Below are 16,556 nucleotides of genomic sequence, written 5' to 3'. Positions count from 1 at the left end.
CGGTAACCTTATTTAGCGTGTGAAGCAGATGGGATGTGACAATTCTTGGATACATAATTTGCTCTTCAGCGCAGGTGCTGATTGAACTGGATCATTATTCAGCGATTGACACCCACTCTCACCGCCCTCTCTTCTGAGTCACAGTCCTCCGCTGGCCTGTTCTTCATCTCCCGGTCCACCTCTTCATCGCCCCCTTTGCATCTCGCATCCCCTGTTCACGCTTCTGTACACACACGTCTCCAGCGTCGTTTAGCCAGAACTCATTAACAAACGCTGACAGCATCTCCGAAGGCTCTCTTAACTCTGACTCACTGGCTTTTTGTGTTAGTCTGAATGCATTTGCACATCAGATACCGTTCGAATAATGATTACAATACATAAACACGTGCGAACGTATCCCTCGTGGTGAAGCTTACTATAAACACTGTGGTGTTGGCGCGTTAGTTCATCCTTATAGGGATTCATATTTATTCACTTTGACAATCCAGTGATGGGGAAGAGCGTGGACGTGTGGGGGAAGGGAAAAGGGAGTTGCGTAACCTCCAAGCTCAGTCTAATAACATGAAGTGGCCACCAAGAAAGGGGGGAAATCATAGAGGTGAGGAAAAGAGAAAGAGAGTCTCCATTTGACCTTTACCCTCATAGTGGAAGGTGGAAAAATTTAATTAGGCTACAACCAGAGGTGTGAAAACAGAATGACTGGGACAATGATGTAGAGTGTTTATTAGCAAAGAGCAGATATGTGGTTTCTGGAAATGTACAAAATATATTTACAGTACAAATAAATGCAGAGTTATATATATATATATATATATATATATATATATATATATATATATATATATATATATATATATATATATATATATATAAATGATTTATTATTTATTATCGCATATATTTATTACAGAGTTCATTAAAAATGTATTAAATTACTCTTTTACCATTGCTTAAATTCACAAAATTTCACCATATGTAACTGCTTTTACAAATGGCAATCAATACGTCAAAAACAGTTACTACACATTTACTATAATAAAACCACAGTTCATTTTCATAAGTGTATGTTTGCAAATGAGACATGTTAGTGTAGACTGACAGCTAGTGGTCAAAGAGGAGCAGTCGACTGCTAACTAAGCAGCTTCTTACGGTTTAATGTCATATACAAGCAAGAAATACTAATCATTACCACAAAGACGGAGCGACTGTGATTAGATTTTTTTTAATCACTAGGTAAAGATTAGGACTATGTGACGTGAAACTATTTGAATCACGTAGTTACGTTTTTTGTGTCCTCTTGAAGTGTACACAGACGTTTTATTATTATTAGAAAATGTAGCGTTTGTTTTAATAAAGATATGGGCCAATTAGCCTCTTTAATTTATGAGTGGAAACAACACCACGCTAGAATTAAATATCAGTGATACTAACACAAAACAAATGACATCAAAATTTGCACTGATGTGGCCTCGTGCTTATGAAAGACGATCATATATTTTAATGCTAAATTACTGTAATAACACTTTTGCATCCACCGTTTGATGACATGATTTGAAATCATAATTTCCCCGGTCAAGGGCAGCTGCGTGAAATCTCGCGATACGTTTGTGGCGCGGGATTTGGCTGGAGCAGATGAATGCGCAGTAGTCGTTCTGCAGCGCTGTGGAAATGGCGCCTGCGTTCAAGCAGCAGTAGTCGGCAGTTATAACGATTTACATTGAACTCACGGGATTTCAAGTTTTCTCTTTGCGACCGCTTTAAAGTTCAGCATTACTAGACTACGAGAGTTCATCCATGCGACCCGAGTCCGGATTATGATCGGAAAAGAGTTGCCACCAAAGTCGTGTTTGAAGTATATCCAGTTTTCTTGAGGGCCGTCATCATCAGCGCGCAGGTACAACGCTGCTGTCTGTGGTATTTTTTAGCTATACCTATCACATTAGGATATTCTACAGCAGCTCACGTGTTTTTGCAGCTCAAGGCAATTTAGTGCTTATTTGTGTGGATTGTTTCGTATTAAAAGCCGCTGTGAGTTAGTCTCGTGCTGTGACCGTTAGCAACCGTTAGCTTGTGCGCTAATCTGAAGGGCTCATGGTAACAGCCTGCGTGGGCTCAACTAAAGCCACAACACGGGTTTGCACGAGACCTTTTACGCGCTCTATGTTTTCTTACGCATCACGGTAAGCTTTTTAAACTTTTTGTTGACGTGTCGTCGATTAATTTTGGGTCTCTTGTTTGTTTTTGTCTGCTATGTTGGTAACGGTAACAGTTCACGCTAGCGGCGCTAACTTACTGACGTGCTGTGGTTGACAACAGTTTGCTGGAACGGCTATTATAACAATACAGGCCCTTCAACAGTGCTTCGATGTAAACTGTGCAAGAGAATGGATGCCTTTGTTTTGCTTAGAAAAAAAACGGTGTTTCTCAGATCATTTGAATGTATTTGAATGGACTTTATGGCTCTCCTAATAAGATTGTGACAGTGCATGTAATGACATTGCATAACGTCAGTTTTATCGTATATAAAGTGATTTTTAGAAACCTGCATGACTGAAGACTCATGTTATACTGTTGTTGTATATTTGCCTAGTAAATATTATGAATAAAACTGAGCCGTGAGCTCTGATTTCAGGTCAGGTTTCTCCATGTGAGTCTCACGCATGGGTGGGACTTGTCTGCGCGGGCACATGGATGAGTCCTATAGGCTGTTTGCATTAGATGACCACGCTTTTCCAGGGGGCACTGTTGCATAAATCAAGGGTTTTGTAACTTTCCAGATCCAGACCGTCAGCCGATCCAGGAACTCCAGCAAACATACTTTCATCAAAACATTATAGCTTGTTATAATATCTTACCGTGAGCGAATTGTGTTTAGATGGTTTGAAATGTCATGCATGTTGTCGTTTCTTTAGTATAAAATACTTGTCCTTGTGAGTTTTTCTCTAGTCTAGACGTAATCATGTCATTCAGTTAAACTCGAGTCACATTATGTGTTTTTACAAGATAGTGTTATCATGCCTTCGCAACATATCTTTGTTTACTAGTTTTAAGATATGTAAACATCTTGGTAGACTATACTAGAATAATCAAAACTAAATTTTGAGTTAAAAATTAGCAATTTCTAGAAGTTTCTTAATGTCTGTTAGACTGATTTTATTTTTTAATTGCATAAAATATAAAAATGAGCTATAAGAAACAAATAAGTATTGCTTACTTAAAAAATCTAAACAAAAAACACCTTTAAACTTCCAAATATTAGCATAAACGATTAATTACAAAAAAGATTAATTTTCTTTAAAATAATGACCTGCACAAAATGTAATCTTGGTTTGTGCAGACCATGTTTCTTTAAGTGTCTTTTCTGTGTTTAATGTAACATACGTATTTTCTTTTACCTTTTTTAGAGTTGTGGTTATTGATTTTTAAAAATGAGTCATGCAGCCTGTCCATGTACATTTTTACCAAACATTGTTGTTTTAGTATTATTTGTATACAGCAGTATCCTTTTTTTTTTAATGTTTCCATTTTTTTCGTTTAATTTACGTTTTAGCATGTCTATTTGCTTGTCCTTTTATTCATTTTTTTAATTTTTTTTGTAGTTGTCTTATATCCTTAGTTTTTTCCTCACATGGATGTATTTTTTATTTCAGCTTTATTTAAATTGCAGAAAACTGTTTTTAATAGGTTTAATTAACAATCGTCAGATGAATATACTTTAAAATATTGGGAATCAGGCATGACTAAGTGTACAACCTTGTAAGGTAACCAAACTTTGCACACTTAAATGAACAGCTGCAATATATTTTCATGTTTTAGTTTTTTTTTTTTCTGTGGTTGACTGTCCATACGAACCATCTGAACAGACCCACCAGTTAATAATCACTCTTTTATTGTACGTTTGGAGGAAACACAAGTGTCGTGGATATGTATGTGCCAGCTGCTCCATTGGAAGCACAGAAGTGCTGACAACTGCTGTTGTGTATGAAGTTCTTTGTCCATAAAGATCAGCGATTATTTCAGCATGACATTCTGCTTGTATTCTGTTTTTAAATTATATTGATTGCTTGATGTTTCAGGGCAGACAGATTGATTTTTAGCCTTTTTTTCAGTAAGCATGCGTGACCTGGCAGCCCAAGTCACCAGCAGCTTGCTGCGCTTCCCAGAGGTGACGATAGACGCTCTAGGGGAGGATGAGGTTACGCTGGACTCTGTGCTGCATGGGAGATTTACTGTTGGTAAGTCTGGTTTTTCACTGATGGCATGTCTTGATTGTCGCTTGACTACATGTGTGAACTTTAGCTGCGCATTAGATGTTTCATGTGTGTTTCCTAGCTTACTTTTGGATCTTCAGCTCTCTTGTGTTTCACTGACATGTCTAATTTATTGGGTGCAGGGAAAAGTGGACTGGCCTGGCTTGCCTGCGGGCCTCAATTGGAAGTGGTCCATGCTGTTACTGGAGAGCGTTTCTCTGCCTACCGCTTCAGCGGGGTGTCTGAACATCCACCCACGGTGCTGGCCGTGCGGGACTTCTGTTGGCTGAAGAGAACAGGGCTGCTCATCGGTCTGGAGGAAGCTGAGGGCAGCATGCTGTGTCTATATGATCTTGGTATCTCCCGTGTTGTCAAGGCTGTGGTCATCCCAGGCAGAGTGAGTGCAATGTTTTTTTTTTTGTTTTGTTTTTTTTTATAGTTGAGCGAATATCATGGTGTGTGTTGATCTTTCAAATACGTTATATTTTGTTTTTATTTTCAATTTATAGATGTTTTTTGTTCTTATTCTCTACTTTTTAATTATTTCTTTATGCTTATTTTAGTGGTTTTAAGTTAAACTAGATGAGAAATGTTGCTGAGTTTCTTTTTACATTTATTTTTATAACACTTCAGTTTTAATTCAAATAATATAGATTTTTTTAAATAGTTTTGGGTAACTACAACGAACTTGAGCAAGTGCAAGCAGGTTTAAAATGTAGTGTAGTATTCTTGGGTTGCTTAATTGATTTTTCAAAATGCTTCCTGGTTGTCGTATAATGTATCTTTCTACATTTGTTGTTTTATAATGGCACCACTATGAAAGATTGTGTGATTGAAAAGGACATCTGCTTCTTTCACAGATCACAGCCATTGAGCCCCTTGTAAGTTATGGAGGGGCCAACGCTAACACTCAGCATCTACACCAGAGTCTGCGCTGGTTTTTCGGTGTGGCAGCTGTGGTCACAGATGTTGGTCATGTACTGCTGGTTGATCTCTGTCTGGATGACCTGTCCTGTAGTCAGAGTGAACTGGAAGCTTCAGGTGAGAAGGCTTTTTTTTTCTTTTTTAAGCAAAAGCGTTCATGTGAATGGTGTGGAAAAACCCTTCATAGTCTCAAACTATTAGTTTGTGTATTTTTTTTTTTTTTTCCATTTGCTTTGGCCACAGATCTAGAGGTGGTAAATAAGTCTCCATCTGAGATCCCACGGTTACGGGAGGGTGTGACGCAGCAGGGTAGACACCTGTGTCTTCAACTCAGCAGCCCCACAGGAACCGGAGCGACAGCTCTGCAGTACATCCAGCGCACCAACCAGCTCGCTGTGGGCTTTTCAGATGGCAACCTGCAGCTCTGGAACATGAAGACCCTTAAAAAAGAGTAAGCTGAAGACTTGCCCGTTTTAAGTGAATATTAAATTTGACATGAAATGAGAACTCACTCAGTCTATTCTGAAACTACACAGAAACAAACTTTTAGAGTAGGTAGGGTAGGTTTGGGGTTAGTAGAATAAGTTTACATGTGCTTTCAAAGTTTCTCATTGTCAGTATGTTGTGGAGCCATCAAAATAAAGTTGACTTGCAAAGTTACTTGCTCTTCTAAGTTAATTTGTTTCTGAAAGTGTCCTCTTGTTTTTCAGATATCACTCACAGCTAGAGGGTGGCAGAGTGCCTGTCTATGCATTTACCTTCCAGGAGCCAGAGAATGACCCTCGGAACTGCTGCTATCTGTGGGCAGTGCAATCTGCACAGGATCAGTAAGTTTGCCGTTTCGTATGCTGCTATTAAACTATTCTGGCTTTGTCTGGTTTGGTTCTGATTTATTCTGGTGTATTTTTGTCTGCAGTGAGGGGGATGTAGTCAGCCTCCATTTATTACAATTGGCTTTTGGGGAGAGAAAGTGCTTGGCTTCAGGGAAAATTATTTATGAGGTAGAGTTTTTCAGGATTCTCCATTCTTGAATTTATTTTTTAATGTTACAGTATCTAATACAATGTTTCTGCAAAATATTCATGCATTGTCATGTTTGACTCTCAGGGTCTGGAGTATTGCGAGGAACGTTACAGTCAGGACTTGAATGGTACAGCATTTCCTTTAAGAGCTCAGGCTATCAATACCCGTCTGATCAGCTGTCAGACCATAGAAAAGTTTCGCCACCACCCTGATCGGGATGACAGCATGACTGAAGGTGTCTTTATATGTATTCAAATAATACTTTGCAGAGTGATTCATTGACATTGCATGTTTTCTATAACATTAGTTTTGTTTGTTTGTTTTTTAGTGACGTCTCCTGATACAAGTGTATCAGTTTTCAGCTGGCAAGTTAAATCATATGGACAAGGCCAGCCATCAACCTTTATAGGTGTTTTTGACATTAACCGGTGGTACCATGCTCAGATGCCAGATTCACTAAGGTTGGTATGCTTCTAGTAAAGGTTAAAATGTCAGTCAGGTGTGTGGTTTAACTAGGCTTTCTCTTTCCCATTCAGAACGGGAGAATCCTTACGAAACTGTCCATATCTAGCAGTGTGGTCTCTTGACTGTGTGATCGAAATGACAGCACCCTGTACACTGTTAGACATTCTGATTCATGAGCGCAGTCTAAGTAGGGGTCTGCCCTACACCTGCCCTCCACCGGAACAGTTCTTCAATCCTACAACCTACAACTTTGGCAAGACATGTTTATTTTTTGATAATATCTTTTATTATGTGTGTAGTGCAATGTATGCACAACTGTAAGTAATATGTCATAATCTCTGTATTCTTCATGTATTCTAGATGGAAGTTGTTTGCTTAATGCTGGTATTGTGCACTTTACTTGCTCTGGCTATCAGAAAGAGGTTCGATTTTGTTTCTTTTATTATGCTATATACCATGCTGAATTATTTTTTTATTTTTGAGGCGGTCCGTTAAAATTTTTCTCTGTATTTTCAGACCTTAAGCTACTTGAAGAAGGTGGCACCAAGTTTAGGTGACAGCATTTCAAATGGATACTCGCGCTGTCTCATGTCTGGCCTCCTATCTTCTCGTCTGGCTGATGTCCAGCCCTCCACCCTTTCACAGGTATTACACCCTATATTTAACATACAGAAGTAATCGCGCACTAATCTAATTTGATTGGTTATTAGCTTAATTGATTTCTCTCACATTGAGTTACTGGTACTAGAGTGTTTATAACGATAATGCATATGTTGTAAATTGCAAACAGGAAGAGCAGCTTGACGCTATCTTGTGCACTGCTGTGGAGACAAGCTCATTGGGACTCATCACTGGCTGTATTAAACAGTGGACTACTGAAGGTGAGGATGGTAGAAGTAAGGCATTTGTAATCTAGAGAAACTTTTTGATTACTAATAATTTACACTGCCAGTCAGAATTTCCAGCAGCATCATAACACTCATCAATACCAAATTTCTGCATCTAGAACAACCTGGGTCAGCCGTCAATCTGCGCTACATACTCGAGTGGGCCTGGAATAAAGTTGTGCGCACCAAAGAAGAACTGGATGAAATATGTGAGTTCTGCACCCATTTCTCTGATGATATGGTTTCATTGCAGATTTAACACTGTTCCAATTGTGCTTTTCTCTTGTCCGCCAGGTGCTCCGCTCTTTGACAGCTCTGCAAACTTCACAGATCCCCAGACGCTGCAGCTGCTACAGCACAGTCAGCGCTTGCTGGCAAACCTTAGCACCATTTTCCACTGTTTGCTAAATGAGGCTCAGGAGCTCACTCAGAAAGGTGTCGGAGTATACTCGGACATCACACTGTGTTTTGTGCCGTTATATGTGAAGTTAAAAATTACTCAAATGACTGACTTATTTTTGGTTACTTGCAGGGTTGATTGGACTCATGAATAAATGCATGGTGTCTAGCCTGATCTCCCAGTATGCTCAGGTGGTTCTATGGTTTTGCCGGACTGGTCTGCTTCCAGAGGGCTCTGGTATGGTTCTGGTTCACTTGGATTCTTTACAAAACATTTGCGCATTGCATATGATAAACTCAAAGTGTGTATCTGTCAACAGAGGATGATGATGTGCTGCAGATATCAAGGCCCTTTTACAGTCATTCTATTATAAAGAATTATTACATCAGTCAGAGGGAGGAACTGCGGAGACTGGCCAAGTAGGTGGCTGAATTTCCGAAGCACCATTGGACTTTAATTACTCACCATTATTTGTATTGTTTAATACATTTTATTTATTAATAATTACAAAAAAAACATAAATTAATATACATTTATAAGATTATTATGTGTCTCCAGAAGTCACATTGCATTTAAAAAACCTTTTCTTCCATTAGGGACAAGTGGTGTGCAGATTGCCTTATGATTGATGGCCTGGTGAGTCAGTGTGGGGAACGCCTTACAGAACTTTGGAAAAGAGACGTGGGTGGAACAGGACAGTATCCTCCCCCATCACTTCATGTAAGTAAAGACTTGTTGAATGCATTTATACAACATTGCCACCCTCAGCTGTACTTACATGTATTTTTTTTTTTATGACCTGTTTTATTTCCTGGTTCAGTCCTTGCTGGATATTTACCTCCTGGAAAACATTGAAGAATCTGCCAAACATGCTATTGTATCCTTTTGGGTTAGTTTACTATGTCTTGCCACAAATATTGTGTTTCTTGTTAGTTAGGAAAGATTATTCCTTAACTCGGGCCCTTAGGTGATTTATTTGCTACTGGATGTGATGTACTCATTTCCTAATAAAAGTGGTGCATCCGTGGAGTCTTTTCCCACAGCGTTTGCCATTCCAATTGGGTTGGTGAAACTGGTACAAGGCCTGTGGTTGCTAGATCATCATGATCATGAGGTATAAAAAAAAAGTTCTTGGTTTTTGCACTTACACTAGTACACATTATTATAAATGGTTTAAATGGGGACATTAAATGATGTACTAACAGATATGAGAGCTATATCAGTTTAAACGTTTTAAAGTATTGTGTATGAATGCCAGCGGTACTTACGAACGAATACTTCATGAATAATTTGTATTGAATGGATTTTTTTTTTTCATCTCCCCCAGAGCTCTTTGGAGCTGCTGTTGCACCCAACCACCAGTCACTCTCTGTGGAGCTGGCAGCACGAGCGTGTCTTGCAGGCTTTGATGTGCCAACAGAAACACAGCATTGCCCTGCGCTACCTGCACGTGATGAAGCCTCCCCTGTGCACTACCAACCAAGCCAAGTTGTGCCTCTCTGTCCTGCTTCATAACAGGTATGTTTGTAGTGTACCATTGCAATTAAGCTTGTTTGTAGTTGCTAGACTCGTAATCTCGGTTTGTTTTGGCCTTACCAGGTGCATTGTGGAGGCTTGGGCTTTGCTAAGGCAGCATTGTAACAAATTGAACATGGAGGAGATGATGAAGTTTCTTTTTGAGACCTGTCAGGAACTGGGACTGATGAAAGAGCTGCTGAAGCTGCCCCTTGGACTTGCAGAACAGGTGTGTGCAAATCTCTGTAGCAATTAAGTGCAGCTTTGGTGCACAGAAGAGTTTTAAACCTTTAGAGAATAGTGTATATTGGCTCTGCTTTATTACCTCAAATGTACCTGTTTAGGAGTGTTTGGAGCGGTTCCTTCAAAGCACTGGAGGTTTCCAGAATCGGGAGCTGCTCATGGTCCACTACCTCCAGCAGGCAAATTATGTGCCTGCACTTCAGCTCAACCAGACCCTCAAAGTGAACCTAGCGGTAGGCTTTATTTTATATTATGGTCTATATCTGTATTTAATCTGTTTTGTTAATATATTTATAAGTTATTACTATATAGAGTTAGAGAGTTTTTATAAAAAAAAATTGTTGTTTAATTCAGGCTGATCGGGATCCTAAAATGAAGGAAAGGTCAAACACAAGGAACTCCATTCTCAATCAGTATGGGAAGGTTCTTCCTCGAGTTCAACGGAAATTAGCCATTGAGCGAGCAAAACCATACCAACACCCTGCTACGATTCACAGAGAAGGTATTGATGATGGTCAGTGTTAGAATTTCAGAAAAGTTGTTGGGATAAATGTCAATTTCTGCTTCTTTTTTTTTTCTTCTAGTTAAAAGACCTCAGCCTCTGTCAACTGTAGCTAAACGTTCAGCCTCTGAAAATGTGATGACCAGAGCAGCCTTTATCAATAATGTCCTCTCAAAGATTGAGGAAGTATGGGTTGGCAAGAACATCACTCCCGATTCATCTCCTTTCAAAAGGTACTATACTAATTAGTTTTCCCCAGCTTTTATGCTAAATGTGTACTTTTTTAAAATGTATTTGAACTTTTTTTTTTTCCTGTGCAGTCCCAAAGAGTCTGAAATACAAGTGCCTAGCCTACTTCTTTCCCCTCCAAATAAACCAGAGGCCTTTGTAGGAACCCCCATAAACATGCTAACTAAAAGAATGTCCAGGTAAAATAGTCAAAGACTATTGATGCTAAGACTGGTATTTTGTTAATTCCTTTGTCTCGGAAGACACCAGTAACATCTCACTGGCTTTGTCCCCAGGCTTCTGGATTTGGTTGTGCAGCCGACTTCCCAGAATTCTCCAGAGAGCTCTAATTTGCCTGGCACTCCTACAAGGTCCATTACCTCATGGGCTGGACCGAAGAGTGTCAGCAAGGCCCCTGAGCTCAGTCTGCTGCAAACTCCACAAGTGGTAAAGGTGAGTCTTTATGGTTTATGAAACTTTTCACAAAAGCTCATAGACTTTAAATGTGCTCTGTGTACTTCATCTAGTGTTTAATTACTGATCACGTTTTTACACTCTTTGGTTTTCAGAGAGCTCGAGCTTTGGCATCAGGCCCGGTTTTCTCCTCCTTCACCCCACAGTCGATTCTGAGGAGCAGCCTACGTCCCACTCCTGTGGCCACCCCTTCTGCCTCTCCAGGCCGATCAGTCACTCCTCCTCTCCGCTCTAAAGAGAGCCGTATTACCTTCATAGGGGAGGCTGATTCTCCTGAAGCTCCCAAAGGCTCTGTCCATTGGAACAATGGGGTAACATGCCTCTTTAAGATCTAAAATGAAATGTTAAGATGATTTTCCTAAAATGTTTTTGCTTTTAATAATATGGTTGTGGTTCTTTACAGATTACGATTAACAGGGAGCTTAATACACCTAAGAGATCTTCCCCACCTCCTAAAGCAAGTTTTGCAGCCTGGAGTGAACATTCAGACGCTGAAGAGGAAGATGCAGATCTAAAGAGAACATGCATGCCTTCACTGGAAGAGAAAGAAAATCCTGATGTAGGGTCTGAGAGTGGATCCTCTGTTAAAGAGATCCCTGCAACGGAGTCCAAACAAGTGCTTCCCACTCTTGTGCGTCGACCTAGTCTAGGGCAAGAAGCAAGTCTTGTATCCAATCAGTCTGATACCACTCTTGAGTTCCATGATGCTCCTGAGGATCTTATGGCAACACAGGCAAACAGCAGTGTGGATCGGGAGGTGACCATAAGACGTCCAGACACTTCAGAGGAATGTGAGCCTCCTATGGAAGGCAGCTCAACTGCAGAATTACCCTCTCTTACGCTGCTTGAGGAACAGCTGAAAATACCTCAGGACAGTGATACAGAGGAAGACTTGTCCCATGGAAACACACCTTTAGATGCACAAGAAGCCCAAAGTAGCAGAGTAAAGCTTGAGGTGCATGTTGATATTGGGAACGATTGTGTGAGGGAAGTAACCGAGGAGGAGCTTGAAGAAACTTTAGAAGCTCAGGTTCTCAAGCCAGATGTAGTTTCAGAGTCGGAGCTTGTTGTTCAAGTTGAGGAGCCAAGCTTAGAATCTTTCGCTGAAATTTCTAAACATCAGGAAATCCAGGATCCAAATGAAGCTGAAGATTCACAGAATACATCTTCGATTTTTGTTGAAGCTCTCAGTTTTCCTCTTACTCTAGAACCTGTGAACCAGTCCATAAAAGAAAATGTTCCTTATGACACTATTGATAAACCAGATGTCAGCAAGGTATCGGAGACAGTACAAGAATTCGTTTGTGAGACTGTTTCTGAGATTCCAGCGGTCGAGTTGGTGAACCATGAGCAAATGACTAATGAACCTGATATTAATGAATATAAAGAGGAATCTATGGAAACCTCAGGTACTTTTTAAAAAAAAGATTTTGTTTTTGGGACTTACAATGTCTTTCAAGAGTTTGGGGTCAGTAATTTCTTCGTTCTGCCAATTTTCATTTTTTATTTATTTATTGATTTTATATTATTCAAAGCTTTTTAGCTTTTAATTGCTTATAAATTTTTGAAGTTGAAGTGACAGTAAATGTTACTTTTTCTTTCTTTTCTTTTTTTAGTCAACTTTTTTTTCAACATTGATAAAAACAAATGTTTTGTTTGCAGCTCTGCCATTACATAGTGTATTAAAACAGAAAATGGTTTTGTAGTGATATTTCACAATATTCCTGTATTTATTTATTTATAAAGAATTGCCTCCCTTGAAAATAAGAACTTTTCTGACCCCAAACTTTTAAACTTTATTGTAATTGTTGATTTATGACTGATCACTGTCCATCATAAAATGGATTTATGTTTTAGATTTGGATGCCTTTGTGGAACAGCATTTATTTGGCCCTGATCTGTCTCCAACTTTAACCCGATCCAGTATTAGGGAGGGATCACTCAAAAGGTGCTTAAGACTTGCTCATGATGCTTTCTGGGTGCTGCTTTATGTATTTCTTGTGTCCTGCCACTTTACTTATTTGGCTTTTGTTTGTGCTGTCTATACTCTATAGTGAACCAGATAGTGACATCAAGGAGGTTCAACCCACTTCTGAGGATGCTACAGATCTAAAAACACAGACATCAGAACCTGCTACCTCAGAGTCCAGATGTAAGTCAGGTTTAACATTGGAGTTGAAGTTAAACAACATGTTAATGATCCAAAACTAACCAAAGGATTCTTCCTATAGCTGTTGTGAGCTTGAATGACACTGATGAGCTCTCCAGTGCTGAATCTTCAGAAGAGTCAGAGGATGAAGAAGAGTCTGAAGATGAGAAGGTGGAGGACTCTGGTAGTGAGGTTGAGATTATAGATGAAGTAAAGGGTAATGGCAGCAGTAACCACCAGCCTGCTTCTGACCTTTACATGGAGGAACTCCCACCACATGAGCAGTATCTCCAGGAACAAGCCAATGCTGTGCTGTCACTGGTTACACCTGAGGCACAGCTGAAGGTACATCACTTAAGTCTTATTTTGTTGTTATAACACTGTGACCTGCTGTATGTAAACTTTTTCTCTTGTTATTTATTTTGTTGCTCTGCAGGTTCTAGACACTGACATCCCAGAGGGAGATGGTGAAGTTGTTATGGTTGGCCTTGGCCCTGCAGATTTAGATGAGGAAGATGCAATGTGTTATACAGAGCTTAAGCCATCCACCACTCTCCTGGTACCTGTAGAGCTGGCTGAGGAGCAGCATACACATCTTGTAGATGGAGGAACTTTACAGACCCTCAGCGGTGCACCAGATGGTACAGTACCAGAAGAATCAGATGGTTTCACACTCATGCTTGATCCAGATGTGGAGGAACTGCCTGATGCTTCAGAGTTGGACCACAATGCAGCATTGCTACCCCTACGTGAGCCAGAAGAACCTCAGGATGTGGAGAATCAGCTCACAACTAACTCTGAGGTTGTCATCTTGGAGCATACAGTTCAAGTTCCAGACGACAAATTGGAAGACATAAAAGACTTGGTATCAGACATTGAACCTGTTGTCATGGGTGCTCCTAAAATTGAAGATCCACCAGCAGAGGTCCTTCAGATGGTGGAACAAATAGCCACACCAGAAGCAGAACCTTCTCTTCAAGAAATAAAAGCACTTTCCAATGGTGATGGTTTAGAATCTGGTCCTTGTGAGATGCAGGGAGAATTACATACTCATGTCGAAATATTGGAGTCTTCTCTAGCAGAGAAAGTCTTGCATTCAGAAGAACTTTTAGGGAACGTCAGTGAAGTCGATACATTAGACACAGAGGTGTCAACTGCTACAAAAGATAATATAACTTCTAACCAAATTGTGGAGTCTAACCAAATAGACACTACACTCTTACTGGCTGGAGAAGTTGAAGAACTTTCCACAACCAAACAAATAGGAAGGCCCAAGTCACCAGGAAGGCCCAAGTCACCTGCGAGAACAAAAGTTGAAAGATCTGGAAGAGATACTGAGGATGTTTTGGAGAACATTAAGGAGGCTCAACGCAGTCCATCACGGAGAACTAGGAAGACGGTGACATTCCCTGTACCCATGCTTGATGGAGAGAAAGATCTCACTGAAGAGGAACAAATGGATTCTCAAGTACCTTCAACACCAAGACGTGTTACAAGGAGTGGAAAACAGCTCCAAGACTATCAAGTTCCCGTTACACCCAGAAGAAGCACAAGAAAGGCAGGTTCAGAACAGCATGCCAATGAGAATGATCAAGACATGCCTTCTGAGAAAGTATCAAAGCCTGCAAGTCCTGCACGAAAGACCCCACAGAAAGCTACACCTAGAAAAGGATCCCGACGAACCAGGAGCACAGTGCTTGATGATGATGAGGCTCTATCCACTGCTCCCAGTGACGACTCAGAAACACAGGCCAGGCAGACTACCAGAAAATCCCAAGCACCAAGCGTTGAAGTTCCAGAAGCTCATCAAGAAGTCCCTGAGGAGATGATACAGCCTGCCAAAGCACATAGTCCTAGTAGGGTTACACGCAAGTCTACCAGAGGACTAGCATTAGAAAGTTTCCAACAAGATCCTTCAGAAGAAGCCACAAGCCTAAATCAGCCTCCTAGAACTCCTCCAAGAAGCAGGAGGAAGAATGTGGCAAGCACTTCAGAAAAAGTAAACCATGCAAGCTTTATTACTGATGACGCACAACTTCAGAGTGTTTCAAGGCGACTTACGAGAAGCCGGTACTGGAATCAAGTTGAGGATCTTGATGAAGAAACACCTGATTTGATTCCTTTGAAAGTGGAGACTGAAGCTTCCCAAGCTGATGCCCTTATAGAGAGACTCAAAGATGAGGAAGCCAGTGAGGAGAGTGTGCCTGTTGTAACTGAAATTATACGTGCCAAGAGAAGACCTACCAGATCTGCAGCACCTTCTTCACAGAATGAATCTCAAATGGCAGACATTGAAGAATCAAAATTGATGTCCGATGAAATACAGGAAAATTCGAGCAAGTCACATGCAAGTGTTAGACGGACACGAGCGAGCAAGGTGGCAGAACAAAACTCTATTGCTGTTGCTGATTCAGTTACTCCTGTAGCTGATTTGAAAAGAACAAGAGGTAGTCTATATTATATTGCCACATTTTGCAGTAGTTTATAACTCTAATTTGCCTACAATTCATTTTATCTGCAATCCTCTTATTTTAGGAAGGAGAAAAGGAACATTTGTGCTACATGACGTTGAAGTTCCAGAGGTTTTGTTGTCATCTCCTGTGCCTCAAACCCATAGCTCAGAAGGTGACTGTGATTCTCAATCCAAAGAGGTATGCAAAACTTTTTTCGGGTACCAACAACGTTTTAATTTGTGCTCCATCATACTTTAAGCTTCATAAATTCAACCTTTTTTTGTAGGACAATGGCCCTCTAGATGATGTTGCAGTTGAAACTGAGGTTGTCAAGGCCAGAAAGAAGAGGACAACCAGGTGAATGGCTCACACACATTGATATTGTGATTAGCTTACATGCATTTTTGCAATCAAATAATTTATTGGTTGTGCATCACTTTGCCTTAGGTTATTTTACCCTAATTTTCTGTCGTCTTTTTAACAGAACAAAATCTGCTGCAGAACCTCCACCTCCTGTTGAGATCAGTTTCCTCTCTCCCCTCGCCAGCCCGGCTGAAACGATCACTAGAAACGATAACAGAACGGAAGAAAAGGAAACCCCTTCCCTGAGGATGAACCTACGTCGTAAACGCATGATGGATGCCATTTTTCCTAAACCTGTAACGAGGAGGAAGAAGCTTTGATTGTGAATCGTTTAATTTGGACTCGTTCCCAAATTTGATTTGATTTTTTTTTTTTTTCCTGTTCTCCTCATTTCCTAAGAGCTCTGCAACCTGCTGTTTTCTAATTTAGATAATCAGTGGATAATGTTTGGAATAAATAAACATCTAATTTGGGATAAATAATTTTGTATAATAAATTATGCTGTTTACCGTAAGGAGCACTGAGGGACTTGAGCACCAAAAAGAGGTTTAGTTTTTAAATTTGTTTCTACTAATTGATGCAAATGTAAATAGCTTTTTAGGTATGTTATAAATAAAATTTGATACTTGTGAATTATTTTGTTACTTGTTTTGTTTACAGGAAAGATTGTGCAACGTCAG

The 16,556-nt window shown here is 40.1% G+C and overlaps 1 protein-coding gene across 2 annotated transcripts; it reads left to right on the top strand.

The window, feature by feature from the left end:
- The first annotated feature begins 1,646 nt into the window (after positions 1–1,646).
- On the top strand, positions 1,647–16,509 carry ahctf1 (AT hook containing transcription factor 1). 2 transcript variants are annotated; one of them, XM_043263729.1, is made up of 36 exons: positions 1,647–1,894; positions 4,110–4,235; positions 4,394–4,647; positions 5,111–5,291; positions 5,418–5,625; positions 5,885–6,001; positions 6,091–6,175; positions 6,282–6,432; positions 6,526–6,658; positions 6,734–6,915; positions 7,023–7,084; positions 7,179–7,307; positions 7,453–7,543; positions 7,669–7,758; positions 7,844–7,984; positions 8,082–8,186; positions 8,269–8,368; positions 8,546–8,669; positions 8,770–8,826; positions 8,917–9,063; positions 9,277–9,467; positions 9,549–9,693; positions 9,809–9,940; positions 10,062–10,209; positions 10,292–10,442; positions 10,530–10,637; positions 10,734–10,890; positions 11,007–11,222; positions 11,315–12,320; positions 12,769–12,859; positions 12,966–13,063; positions 13,143–13,405; positions 13,497–15,507; positions 15,596–15,711; positions 15,800–15,870; positions 15,998–16,509. In XM_043263729.1, the coding sequence occupies exons 2-36, from the start codon at positions 4,115–4,117 to the stop codon at positions 16,194–16,196; spliced, it is 7,581 nt and encodes a 2,526-aa protein (XP_043119664.1). In that variant the 5' UTR covers positions 1,647–1,894; positions 4,110–4,114; the 3' UTR covers positions 16,197–16,509. The 2 variants fall into 2 exon arrangements, with proteins under 2 accessions (XP_043119664.1, XP_043119665.1); XM_043263730.1 differs by lacking the exon at positions 1,647–1,894 and adding an exon at positions 3,927–3,979.
- Positions 16,510–16,556: the final 47 nt, after the last annotated feature.

Source organism: Puntigrus tetrazona, chromosome 17 (assembly GCF_018831695.1).
Source record: "Puntigrus tetrazona isolate hp1 chromosome 17, ASM1883169v1, whole genome shotgun sequence".
Taxonomy (NCBI): Eukaryota; Metazoa; Chordata; class Actinopteri; order Cypriniformes; family Cyprinidae; genus Puntigrus; species Puntigrus tetrazona.
The sequence above is the reverse complement of the archived record's forward strand: the minus strand, read 5'-3'. Positions and strand labels throughout refer to the sequence as shown.